Genomic DNA, 13,882 nt, shown 5'->3' with positions numbered 1-13,882 from the left:
AAATGCAAAAGCGTGGTCACTCAAATGCAAAGGCATCTTCTTAGGTACCAGTTACTTTCAAAGTTAGCTGGGCACACAAAGTCCCCTCCCCTGCATCTGTAGAGCTTTCAAAATTCCAGCCAAAGGGATTCCCGGATTCAGCATTATCCCTTAGAGTTCTCCTACAGTTACACAGAAAATTAATATTCCAGCCAGGTGTTAAAAACGCAAAGCATGTAATCTTCCCAATGCTGACTACAGAAAGTTTAGTTGCTATCTTGTTCTTTTTTTAAATTAAAAGATAAGTCTTGTCTCATGTCACCTTCTCTGCCATTCTTCCCAGCACCTAAAAAACACTTCAGCCTACCAATTAAAAATCTACAACACACTGACTATTTGTAGGAGCATAATGAGTTAAACTGTACAATCAGAAGTATCTTTGTTAAGTCAACAACGAAGATCTGATCCTTCAACAGCAGCACTGCTACAGAAGAGTTACAATAAAGGAACTTGAAGGTCAAATTGTTAATGAGGCAGAGAGGAGGACATTTGAGATACAGCTCTCCGCCAACCTCAGCCCACATTTTTAAAAGCCATATCAAACTTTCAGAACTGGAAATTCTTCTTCTAGTTCCACACATGACGTTTGCAGTGATCAACAGCCTAAAGGGAAAGAAATAGGGTATGTTAGTGGAAAAGAGCCTTTCTGCAAACAAGCATGCATCTACACACACAATTTAACGTCTTATTCTGAGCCAAGATCTTGGGAGCAAATCTGTTTTTCTTAAAATAAGTGATTCCAGAGAGGACTAGAACAAATACTACCCTTGTCCCCACCCAGAAAGCTTCAAGGAAAAATGCTGATGACCCTTAGCCATTAAGGCCTGGCAGGGAAAGCACCAGCCCACAGCAATACTGGAAGCCAACTTTTAGAGCCTGATGAGAGGTCGTGACATGGTCTCTTGGCTGCAGGAACACAGACTAAAGATAAATCTCACACTGTATCTTACCATAGATTCTGAAATGCTAGCAGAGGGATGGGGGGATAGGAACGAAGGGGAGAGGACTGCTTTGAGAAAGCTAAGGGCTATGGAAGACCCTCTAATCAAACTCAGCCACCTCTAGCTAGTACCCTCTTGCTTCCTGAAACTGGAATTCATCCACTTGAAAGTCTGGTATAGAAGCCAGAAAAGTAGTTTATAAGGTGTGATCAAAGACCAATAGGAAAGTCAAGGCAGAATCCTGCTTTACGTACGTTGCACTGAGCAGCAGTCTCCATGTTCTTACACCAGTAACCCGGACCCCAGACACAGGCATCATCCCCCAGGAGCGGCTGTCTAGCCGACCCACAGACTCCAAGTTTCTGTGAAAAGAACAGCAGCAGAGTCAGTATCTTTGTATTTGCACCATGAGATTCTCAACTCCAGCCTCACGTCTGAGTTTCCACCTGACCGAGCGCAGAAGCAACGCCAAGGTAGCTTCAGGAGCTCCCACAGGACCATGCTCAACTGACGACTGCAGTCACAATTGCAGCTGAACGAGTAGACATGAAGCAGGAATCTGACACGAGGAAGAATTAAGCTACCTCAACTGCTTCTTCATATTAAGCTATGAGAAACAGAGCTTGTAGAAAGGGACCTTTCTCAAGAAATGTCATTCAACCGCATCACATTCAGGGCACACTAACACCTTGCTACTGAACCTCAACAGTGGGTAACCACTGGCAGCTCTTCTGTCCTTTCTTGCACAAGGCTGGCAGACAGACAGCTGTCCTTTCAGTAAGCCCGAGGCCTTGCACAACCACATTTGCTCCAAGCATTCAGCGTGCTGATTTTCATTCCGGCAGAGTTTCTGCATGCTAGGCACTGAAAGGCGTAGAGAAGAGTAGGCAGGACCGTATCGGCACCCATACTCAATAGGGCTAAACGCAATACTCACCGTGCAAACAAAAGTGGGATCCATCATCTCTGCCAAGAGTTGCACAACCACCGGTTCATACTGTTCCACAAACTGAACACACTGTAACAACACACAGGTTGAGAGATTCTCCTGTTAAAAGCCTCAGAAAGAAGTGGAAGATAAAGTCTTCAGCAGGCAGGCCTGTACACTATTCCAAATACCCCAATAATACACTCCAAGCTTACACTTGGAGTGTAACACACTCAAACCAGAGGCTCAAGCTCTGCAGATGAAAAAGGACTCAGCATCACACTAATCACACAACTAGATCATTTTTTTTTAGCTCATACCTGCCTGCAACTGTCTGCAGACAGGTTATGAAGAGAAAGGGGTCAAAAGGAAAAAGCACCGAGCAGGGCAGGCTTTGGGAAAAGCACCGAGCAGGACAAGCTTTGATTTGCAAAGCTTAGTCTCTAACGGTGGAGATCACTGCTGTCTCAAGAGGAAAGCACACTGAACAAGCTGGAGACAAACATCCCGAACAGGACAGCAGCAATGCAGTAATGACTCTGAAGCACTTTTAGCCCAAGTAGTTTCTATTCACTTCAGACCGGGCAGCAGCATGAACGCCTCCCATCGACAACAGTCAGCCCTCTAGTGGGGAGGCCACCTCTGAAACACAGAGACTAATGGCACCGATTAATAAGCAAACCACAGCTATTAAACAGCCTCACAGCAGTTACAGGAATAGCTGTTTCATAGCCGCTTTAAGCCTGTATATTGTACACTTAGTAAACTCAGAAGCAGTTGCCACTTGCTGACACTCAGCAGCCACCTAATAAGACTACCAGGTAAATCTTGATAGCAGTAGCCTAAAAGTGTTGCTTTTTGCTGTCTCACTGGAATTACGCCAGCCTACTTCCAATTACTTCATTAATCCCCTGAACAGGATCAGTGTTGAGGAAAAGAAAAAAACCTTCAGCTGTTCCCACCCGCTGTTCTCAGAGGATTTCTAGGCAAACCTTTACTGACTGCAAATTAGTACAACAATCCAGGCAGTCACTTCAGGCCCTTAAAAAGTCTCCATCTACTCAAAGGACTGCCAACCCCTCAAAGCATGGGGAGTGTGAAAACCTAATCCCCCTGCACTCCAAACTCCTTCCAGCCTCTAGCAGAGGAAGAGATTCCTTCCACTCTGACCTTCATTATACTGACTACTATTACAAAAACCACCAAGAGATGCTGCTCTCTAGTTTTTCCACATACTCTGCAAAATGTTTCGTCCTCCTGTTCATCTCTATCTGCCTTGCTCTGACTGGAGGGCAGGCTGCCACACAGCAAGGCCTGCGTGGTCATTTGCCTCAGATCGAGCTTTCTCCCTTTTTTTGCTCTACTGCACATGAGAAGCTGCTACGCTTTGGTGCTAACTAGTAAAAGGGAAAAACCTAGGAAGGATCAGGTTGCTGAACACAAGCCCATCCCAGCCGCACCTGTGGACAGTTTGTCTCCAGCCAGAGACCAAGGCAGTTGGCCAAACACAGAGACCTCTTACAAGTACCTGGACATTTATAGCAGTAGAGACACTTGAGAGACGGACCTAAAATTAGCATGTAGACAGAGTATCAGGTGAAAGACTCAGAAAAGGAGATAAGCCTAACTGTCACTGTAGGACCTATGTAAACCCAACAACTCAAGGAGGACAGTTCCCAACCACCAACGAGACCATTGCTTTTTAGCCTGCCTCCCGCAAAAGTGCTCTACCTGATCACTGACAGACTCTGGCAGGAAGTGACAGACTTTCTCCAGTAAAGCCTCAATTTCAGCTGTCGTGGCATTCTTCTCTAGTTCTTTGTCTGCATAAGCTACCACCATTTTGCAGATATCACAGAAGCCGCCTGCAGGTTTCACTAAAACTGAGAAGGCAAAAAACAAAACCGAACACAAACATCAGTGCTTAGGTACTTCCCCCAAATTGAAGAAAGGAGGCAGCATCAGCAAAGTACTAAAGCACGTGTCCTCAAAAGAGATATAATCATAGGTGAACTAGCTCATTTTGCAATACCACCCACTCCTCGTTACCAACCTGGCTGCTGTGGAGGCTTGTTGGCTGCACAACATTTCAGCATAACACACACAGCTTCAGGATTCGTTGCCTCCAAGAGCATGTCGATCAAAGCCTGGCCATAGACGTCTATGAAGTCCTTACACTGATCTTTGACACTTGCTGGGAACAGGTAGCAGATCACCTCCATTTCATGCACAATCTCCTCCTGGTGCACAACGAAGGATAAGTGGCAAATGAGGAACAGAAATCTGACTCAGTTCATAAGTACATGTTTTCTTACTCCGTCCCACCCAGGATGGAAATCTTGCTCTCATGGAAACAGACAATAAAATTAACTTTCCTTCCCCCTCCGATATAGCCCCATTTTAGCCAAAGGCTAAGAAGAGGTACCATTTCCAACACTTACACACCTCTGTCTTGTTGCTCTCCAAGAGGCCAGTCACTTCTTTCACCATGGTCTCACATATTTCACACAAAGAAAAGGTCTTCTCTTGACCTGAGGCTTTCTGAATACACAGAAGGAACACACAAAACAACACATCAGCACTTGGCCACATTTGACAGGGACAATTCATAAAAGATCGGTCTAACAGTGTTCACATTCAGGTGCAGCACACTAATTCATTTACCTAGCTGGCTAGTTTGAGCTGAATTTAAAAGGTCACACAGAACCCAAACCCAACCTCAAACGTGTCAGTAAAAAGCCTTTTCAAGTGAACAGTCATTTTGTATGACTAATTAAAGACTACTACACCCAGGTTGTAAAGGGAGGGGAGTTGAATCTAGTAGACACAGAGAAATAAGCAGCCCCACAGTGACTGGAGTCAAACAAAACTGATTTTTTTTAAGTTTTTTAAAATTAGTTTTTTTTACAATGCACCAATTGAGGATGAAATTACTAATTTACTAGAACTGAGAGCCCCCACCTGTCCACAAAAGAAACCTAGAAATTGAGAGATCTGAGGGAAATTGTTTGGAGCCTCTTAATCAGAAGTTAACTGTCCTCAAAAGACTTTCGTTTTCAAAAAAGCCTCAGCCCATGTCTTGCCCAAAGGCCATGGGAAGCTAAGGTGCTTCTCCAAACTCAGAGCTTCAGCATTCTGACTCTGATCACTCACCCACACATGCAGAATGCCGTCCCATTTTTAAGAGGGATCAAAGCATAACTCCAAATGTACAGCGAAACTCAAATTCAGCAATTTGGCCTCTAACATTTGTGGTGGCATTTAGAATGACTGCTCTACACTACTGCTGGAACAAGAGTTCCAGTTTCAGTCCTGAAGTATTACCTTATAGCTTCGGTTTAGCATAGGTCCTGCTATTCTAACAAATCAGTCAGCTCTCCTACTTCACAGATCAACACCAGAAGCAAGAGGAGGCCAGGAATTTATATGCAAGTAGACTTGGATTATTCTAAGCACAAAAGCTCATATTTTTTCTGTTTCATTCCATTTTCTAGTTCATTACCCTAAAGCAAAAAGGAAGGCAAAGCTGTTGAGTACAAGAAGTCCTTCTTACCTCCACAGTTTCCATTTTTACTTCATGAACCACCTGAGCTGGCACCAGAGTCTGAAGGGGAACAGATTTCACGGAAGGACAGAACCCAACCATGGCACAAATGTCCTTTGGTTGCTGGAAAGAGACGTATAAGCAATTCTTAAAAGTCTAGAAGACTCTGCCCTTTCTATGGAGCCTATGAGCAGGCACAGAGAACAAAGTTTTAAAAGGCTCCAACACAATTAGGAGTTTCACAACTACTTCTACTTCAAGTATTGCCAAAGCATTTGATATGGTTATAGGCAGGACAACTACCAGATGGAATTTAGCAGTTCCTTTACCAGAGGAAGAGGTTAGGCCACATCCATTTAAAAACCCATTTACCATGAGCTAATACACTATACAGGTCCTTCAAAGGAGTTGACTTAAGAGCTACCAACACCAAAACAGGCCACCAGCATCACATTAGACCTGCACCAGCAAAGCTGCTCCCCTGAAAGCTTGAAGTAATCACAGAAGAGGCTAATTGTCCTGACTTCACAGTTCACCCAACAGCTGAAAGAAACACCTAGAAGAGAGAACTCCTTTTCTCGTCCACAAACTACCTTCTTTAAAGCATCCAGTAACATCACATTTTGCAAACAGAAACAGATTCCCACATTACTGAACACATCCTACAAGAAACAAAAGTTAACCATGTTAAAACCTAAGCCTAACCCTTTTTACAAGTATCTGCAGTAACTGTATTTCAAGTGCTCTCTTCACAGTAAGAGGGGGAAAACAGCAAACAGAAACAAAGCCTTTCAAAAGACTAAGTCTTTCTCAAAGGTTTCAGAAACATACAGTACTATATGCAGAAAGAAATGCCGGACATGAGGCTAACTGCTCTAAGGAGGCCACATTATACCCACACAAAGGGAGAAAGGCTGTACAGAGTAATACACAAAACTTGAATTTTCCCACCTGAAGTCTACTTCAGCTAATAAAAATAGTTACCTTTGGTCCTATGGGTAATTAGAAGATCATACCCCACCCTGTCACCAGGGGATCAAGCTTCTTACAGCAGAGGCTTATGCAACAGTTAATACATCATGCCACAGTCTCATGCACAGGCAAAAGCAGTATCTCAACAACACAGTGCTGCTTCAGACTACTCCAGGCAGTACCTTTAAGTCAAGCCCTTTGGTTCATGCATTGTAAGAAGCATTTCCAGATATAAATGTTACAGCAAAACCCACATACACGCAACATGTTCTCTCACAGAGAGATGACAGACACAAGGTCTCCCAGGACCGGTTAAATTAAAAGCCCCAATACCTGTAGGAAGCAGGAGCCTAAAAGACCTCCTGCATCATCTTTTCCATTCATATACTCCAAGCATCTATATCATTGTCCTATATTTAAAAGTTAACCAAGAATAGACCCGGGGACAGCTTCACTCAAGCCCTTTTGAGCCCAGATTTTAAAGCAGCAGCTGGCAGGAGCCATTGGAATGCTTTTTCTACATCTCATCCTTCTTGTATGAAAGTGAGCATATTTTCTGCTCCACTGGCCAAAGTATAATCAAGCTGAAATCTTAGTAGCACAACTGGTATCTGGAGCTGGAAGTAGGACTCATCCACTAGAGGAAGTCTATAGTCTTTCTCTGTTTTAACCACATAAATATCCCTTGTATCTGTCAACACTGGGTAGAATCACACCAGGTACACAGCTAATAGAGCAAGAAGTGAACTACAAGCCCTTTAAGAGCAAGAAGTGAACTACAAGCAGGCTATCACCACAGGCAAGTTGCTCACCTACCTGATCCTTCTGTTGACAGGGGAGATTGGAGACAGAGGAAGAAAGGAGAAATTAAAGATAACAGTTAAGAGAAAAAAAAAAAATGTCAAGCACTTGGAACTGCACGAAGATGATGAAATACGACATTGTCCCCACCCCAAAGATCCTTAGCATTGCTACAGCAACTCACATTTAACTGCACAGTGCTAACCAGCATTATTCATTTGAAATTATTAAAGCATCCTGGACAAGACTACCTCCAAAGAGTTTGAACAACACTCAGCTGTATGCAAGGTATGGTCATATTCCAACTTCAGGTATTAACAACATTCTCATTTTAAGCATTGCAATGCAGTAACTAACTGTTGTTGGAACAAAGATTTGCTGCCCCCCCGCCCCCAAATGCTTAAGAATCAATATGAGCTTCTAAATAGCATTTAGCAACTGGAAACAAAAAAAGGCCACTGTGTGGCCAAATTCAGGTTCAAGCCAGCCACAGACTATTCATAAATTCACCTATAATTTGTTATGTTACTTGCGACATCTAGGCACTGCATTCTCCAGGCAAAGGCTTACTTTTTTTTTTTTTAAAAGGCTTTGAGATCTCTGGATAAAGAGGTGCTATGGAGGTGGTGAGAGGTAAAATCTATTGTATGTTGCTGCAGAAGACCAGAGCTGCTGCAGTACAATTCACTTTCCATGGCTCCTATCAAGAGCCCAGAAAGCAGGAGCCTTGAGATAGCAATTCCAGAAGGAGGACATTTAGTCTTGCTTCAAATAGACACATTACCCCGTAACACTTGAACCTATTTTGCAATACTGTGACAAAGACCAATTCTAATATGCTTAACACAGTATTTGGTGGGGAGGAGGGGGAAGTGGTCTAAGTACAGGACTGATATAATGAGTATAAAGGAACATATGCAATGCACCTTCTGTATTTCAAAGAATTAGAGTGCTTTTTGCACCGCTGAAGTGGTTGTGAAAGAAAAGGAAAGTGCTAAAGAAAGCATTCTGAGACTGAAGTTACTATCCAATTAAATGACAAGTTCAAAGCATTTAACGCCAAGACATACAGAGCAAGGACTCTCCCCAGACATTTACTGCAGTAAGTGTTTCCCGTTTCCAACTAAGCTAGCCACACGAAGCAGAAAAATTAGCTGAGAGCAAATATTATATTCTACTGATCTTACCATGTGCATCATCATTTGGATAGCCAAGTCAGAATATTCAGAGATATAGTTCTTGCACTGCAGGAAGTAGAAAAAGAAAGTCTTGTAAGTAACAAACCACTTAAGCTGTAGATTTAACCTATAGTTTTCTAATACATCTCAAGGTATTAATTTACCTGCTCTACTTAATAACTATTCTGTCGTCTTTCAGAGCTTGTCCCAAATATAAGATGGCATTTCAAGTTACACAATCATTGCACACACAGCTGCTTATCTGATGAGTCCTTTCTCTTAGGGCAAAAGCACTCCCCGTCATTGCTAGGGCCACATTACTCTCTCAGATCATTTTTATGAAAAAGGCCTTTAAGGGCTAGCGGCAATCTTGAGTCTTTTTCTTCCTCCCCAGTCCCATACAGACCACCCCACCCAACTCCCTCAACCAGAAAGCTTATGATTTCAGTATCAAGTTGTTATTGGTATACTGTGTAACACATCCTACATGTTACACTCTCCTTTGTTTTATTAAATACAGATACGTTGAGAGGATTAAGGCACCGACCAAACTATTTTATGTTCTCATACAGGAACAAATTTTTAAACAAAAAAGATAGCTTACCATATCAGACATTTCAGGTCCCAAACGGTCACACTCCTCCTTGGCATGAGCAACTAAAGACTTTACAAAAGACGAGTTTGTCCTCACAGCTTCCTGAACATCAGTAACCAGCTGAATGCAATCTTGGCATACTTCCCCACTTCCCTGCACAAAGGGTGAAAGGAAACTTAAATTGATGTATTTTCACATAGCATGTTTTAGAAGCTTCCATTACTACCAAGTTTTAAAAGCTATTTTAAACTATATACAAACCTTACTAAGTACTCTACGGAATACTCGAAAGCCTGAGCTAATATGAATAGACAAGCTACTGCCAGCACGAGCACCAGCCACTAGATGGAGATTAGGTACCGACTTGGCTCTGAAACCCGAGATAACCATTAAGATACCCAATCTCCAAACTATCTTGGTTTTGTTACAGACCACAGTGGGAAGGTTTCTAAATTTGGCAGAGGTCTTACCTGCTCCACCCACAGCAGCTTGTTCTCCACCCACCCAATCGTTTAACTCCCTTATCTAGGCTTGCTATCAGGACTCAGCCTCTACTCACAAGTTCATTGTCTCATCTACTCCCCTTTGTCAATTATTTGCTCTTTTCTGATCCAGTCTGTCACCTCTGGAGGGAGACACGAATGCTTCCCCTGAAGGGCACAGCTAGCAGATTACTCAGAACATGGGAGAATTCTTTCACCTTTGAACACTGGTGCCAAACTTGCTCTCAGAAGAAATTGTTTCCAGTAAGACCTGCTTGACTACTACAGTCCTGGATAGGGACAACCCAACACAGGACCTGGTTTTACAGACTGTGGTTGTTGATCCAAGATTATACATATGGTCCACAGGGGCTGCAGCTATCATTTTACTTGGCTTTAAATCCACAGGTTAAGGAAAAAGTAGCTGTCTGCGTGCAGCAGCACAAAATTCACTAGGAGACAGTCACCCAGGTGAAGCACAGCAGCTTAATCTACACCCAGTACAATAATCCCTTACCAAGAATCATCAATACACTCTTACACAAAGGAGCACTGAAGCTCTGGAACAAAAAAAACATGCACTTCTGCATGCTGGAATAGAGCACTGCACCCTTACCTTAGACTTCTGCTTGGGTTTGTCCTGAGGGTAAAGGAGAAGAGGCACGTTAGCCATGAATGGGGATGCCAGTTCAGAAAAGTCCAGCTCTGGTATCTTATTGGACTGGAGTTGTTTCTGAAGTTTCATTGCTGCAAGGTGCTTCTGAAGGGACTGGCACAGTGAGAGTGCACTACATACAACTTCAGGTTTATCCTAGGGGAGGGAAGATATAAAGTTTTACACTGATGGCACTTGTGAAGTTCAGAGTAGAGAGTCATTCAGCTGAAACATGATAGGATGGGAAAATGTTTCACACCAAGGAAGCAGTCTTCAAATTTACACCAGTAATTGCAACACCAGTGATCCATACAGGATTAAAGAATCATATGCACAATCTTATGTAGAAGATAAATTCAGGCATCAACAGGAGCACTATTTTTAATTCCAACAGTTGCAAATTGTTATCTACTTACTAGCTCTTCTTTGACCATATCCATGATAACTGGTAGGTAGGAATCAACAATTTCTTTGCACTCAGAGACCAGGCCTTGGTCAGGAAGAAATTCGCATGTCTTCTCCAAGTAAGAGCGGATCTCATCCTATAAAAGACGAGGTGGGCTATAGACTCTGTCTATACATATACACCTGTACACACACATATCTCAAATGCTCTTTCCATTCCCAAAATGCACAACACAAAGCCTAAAAAAACCCCAAAACGCTTGGACTCTGGTAGGTCCAAGCAAAACTAGGATGAGGTTTTACACTATAGGGCTATTTTCCTCAGTCCTGGACTTTTGATGAGACCCTGCCAAAGCAAAAACATGAAATACTGCTTGCAAAGCCTGCACAACACCGTCTTGTTGTGCAACAACACTCTAGAACATTTACATTGAAGAAAAGGAAGTGGAATTATGGACTAGTGGGACAGTGATTTGTTTATACAAATTACTCCCAGGTTCACAAAAGAAAAAGGGAAGAAGTGCCCACAGCCAAAATAAAGTCCACTTGCTGTAATCCCACACTTCTAGAGACTGTGGTATCCCACCTTTTAAGATCAATGGCACAAGAACAATTTTATTAAGCATCTACAGTCAATCAGGATGTGTTAGAGCACGAGGCTCTAGAATTCGCTAATCTCTAAACCAGAAGAGGCTGTTTAAAAGCCTTTTCCCTGTGTACTCTGGCCCCTTTCAACATTTGCTGCTTAGGTTAGGAAAACGTCACGCACACTACTCTTCCACCCCCTCACCTTGCGATCTTGTTACAACAATGAAATCAAATAGTGCCTTGGGGCAAGGAGAAGGAGAGCTCTGCTTACCTCAGTGCCATTATCCTTCAAAACCTTGCCTGCCACTGTCACAAGTTCCTTACACAAGTCACAGGGGATACTGTTCTGGAGACAGAAGTAGAGAGTTACTTTGAGACAGACCTGTAAATGCAGTGTGCAAATAATAGTGCAAAGAACAAGAATCACATTTGGAATTGAGGTTAAGGAAGAAATGCTGGCTGAAGCCAGGGTGGGAAGAGGTGGTTTTAAATCAAGAGTGAGGCTACTCCAGCATGTCCATCTCCAGTTTCTTCGGTAAATCAACATCCTAAGAAGCAGGAGGCGTGCTACCACTTGCTCATTTCACTTAGTCCCACCTTCCTTGAAGTATGAAGTATATTGCCCCGAGAATTAGTAGAAATCTAAGAACTTTTCAGGCAGCTTCACTCATTTTAGTTGTGCTCTGCCATTCCTCCCTTCCCATACCTTTCCATAAACTGACACATATCTCAGCACACATATAGCAACAGTGGACTGAATGCATCTGTAAGTAAAATGCATTTTCCCCCTGGAAAATTGTGAAACAATACCACAAACTACAGCTAGATCTAGTAAAGCAGCACTCACATTTACTACAAATGCAACTTGAAAAGCCACACTAAATGTAACATCTGTACCACAAACACTTTTATAATTTAGCATGTGCTGCATCTTTTGTGGAACAGTAACTTACAAGAAAGATCTGAAGAAGGATACAGCTTTTTTTTTTTGTAATAAGCCTATCACTTTGGCACTGCTCAAGTTAAGAATACAAAAAGGCTCAATGAATTAGGAGTTTTTGTAAATAGGAACAAGCCTGAAATCCACTAGCTCCATTCCACACATTGCTTGGTGATTGTGCAACAGGTCACAGGAGAAGTCAGCAGACAAGTTGTGCAAGGCAGAGAAGTGTATCTGAAGTGGAAAGCAACCTTTATCTGGCACCCAAATTAAGGCACAGTAACCAAGGCACAGTCAGATGTGGCACTTAACTCTGATCAGAGACTTGAAAAAAATCTTCATCAGCATATGGAAACCAGCTACCTCAACTACAGGTGGGAAGAAGTCTCAGTAGTTGATACTTACTACAGTAGGCTTGTTCCACACATTCTGCTGGCAATGTTTCACCGCTCCACACTGTGATGCTGTCCGAACACTCTGACACCATACCTCCGGACCCTTCACGCAGTCCTTCTGCCACAGAACGGGGCTTGCCACAGCTGCCAAAGAAAGAATTGTTCTTTCACGGTTGCACATTTGAGTGATTTCCACGCCAAAGCAAGCAGGTTAATGCCATACGGTATAACCGCAACCTCTCCAGTAAGCGACTTAGATTTACTAACATTTTTAAGCACATTTCAGTCCAACAATTTCTGACCTGAAATGTAAGAATGAGTCCCAAGGACAGATTACACAGCCAAAGAACTCAGAAAAACCACCACAGTTGAACTTCTCTGAGGTCTCAGCACCTCAGCAGTCTGTTCCCCCATCACCCACCTTTTGTAAAAACAAAAAAAAAAACCCACAATACAAGGAAAAAAAAGCTTCAGACAGCTGACTCCCAAAGCTACACCCCTCCCTGTTCTTTCCTTGCAGACACTTCAACTCTGAACCAGTAGTCACATCTAGCTTACTGCTAGTTAGTCACATCTAGCTAATTGCTGTCTGCATTCCTTCTCCCAGGTGAACCACCCTTTTCTCATACAGCAACCACGAGAGCGCAAAAGGAGGACAGAAAACAATGTGAGACATGTTCCATCAAATAGTTTTTAAACCCATTAAATCTACTTAGACTTCGCTTCCTCTTGGTCAATTCTTCAACTGTGTAGAGAAAAATTGCTGGGAGGGGAGGGAATGAGTACAGTTCCTTGTCTGGACATTACCTTCCACCCCATATGGAATCGTCTCACAACCTATAAAGTTTTTAAGTAAAAATACAGAATACCATTCCTAGATAGCCTTCCTAAAGGACTGTAGAAGGTCTGTACTATTAGTAAATAACAGGACAAGTTAATCAACTTCACCATTTAGCTGACTTTACAGGCTTTTTTTTTTTTTGCTGCCTGAACTGGACACCTAACTTCTCCCAGCTTTCTAAAACCGTCTTGTCTGTCAATAGACTCAGTTTCTTCAGCATTCTCCTACGTTGCACTAACCTATGAAGAAACAACTCCTACAATCCTACAGCAGACAGGCTCCAAGGAAATCTGCTGTGGTCTAAGCCTACAAGGCACTGCTGTCAAAGTTTTAGGAAAAAAAAAAAATCCCATTCAAACCTATTAGCTGTATAGGCGTTGTTTAGAAGCCATTATCTTCACATCGATGCTGTTTACACATCACAAAATACTGTAAAATTACATTGTCAACCAAGAAGCAGGAATTAGGCAGTTTGATTCCGATGAAGCTTCTTGTAAGGTTATGACAGATGAAAAATCACTTTTCCATTTCTCACATCTCAGTTCTAAGCAATTAGAGGATCAACTTAATGGCTGAAT

The 13,882-nt window shown here is 42.6% G+C and overlaps 1 protein-coding gene across 1 annotated transcript; it reads right to left on the bottom strand.

The window, feature by feature from the left end:
- Positions 1-248: 248 nt before the first annotated feature.
- On the bottom strand, positions 249-12,644 carry PSAP (prosaposin). The gene is made up of 14 exons (XM_010296047.1): positions 12,474-12,644; positions 11,400-11,474; positions 10,552-10,677; positions 10,097-10,291; positions 9,008-9,151; positions 8,413-8,469; positions 7,241-7,249; positions 5,462-5,575; positions 4,354-4,449; positions 3,962-4,148; positions 3,640-3,791; positions 1,918-1,998; positions 1,235-1,342; positions 249-642 (listed from the first exon to the last, which is right to left on the bottom strand). The coding sequence occupies exons 1-14, from the start codon at positions 12,642-12,644 to the stop codon at positions 607-609; spliced, it is 1,551 nt and encodes a 516-aa protein (XP_010294349.1). The 3' UTR covers positions 249-606.
- Between the last annotated feature and the right edge of the window lie 1,238 nt (positions 12,645-13,882).

This window comes from Phaethon lepturus, unplaced genomic scaffold (assembly GCF_000687285.1).
Source record: "Phaethon lepturus isolate BGI_N335 unplaced genomic scaffold, ASM68728v1 scaffold46441, whole genome shotgun sequence".
In the NCBI taxonomy this organism is placed as follows: Eukaryota; Metazoa; Chordata; class Aves; order Phaethontiformes; family Phaethontidae; genus Phaethon; species Phaethon lepturus.
This window is presented reverse-complemented; position numbering and strand designations above follow the sequence as displayed.

What these genes read in the sequence shown, in the direction of transcription:
- PSAP (XM_010296047.1), bottom strand. Translation starts at nt 12,644, where the DNA reads ATGTGCAACCGTGAAAGAACAATTCTTTCTTTGGCAGCTGTGGCAAGC. An exon ending in GACCTGAAATGTCTGATATG is followed by an intron (nt 8,470 to 9,007) that starts GTAAGCTATCTT and finishes TACTTCCTGCAG; the next exon opens with TGCAAGAACTATATCTCTGA. An exon ending in TGGAGAGCAACAAGACAGAG is followed by an intron (nt 4,149 to 4,353) that starts GTGTGTAAGTGT and finishes GTTGTGCACCAG; the next exon opens with GAGGAGATTGTGCATGAAAT.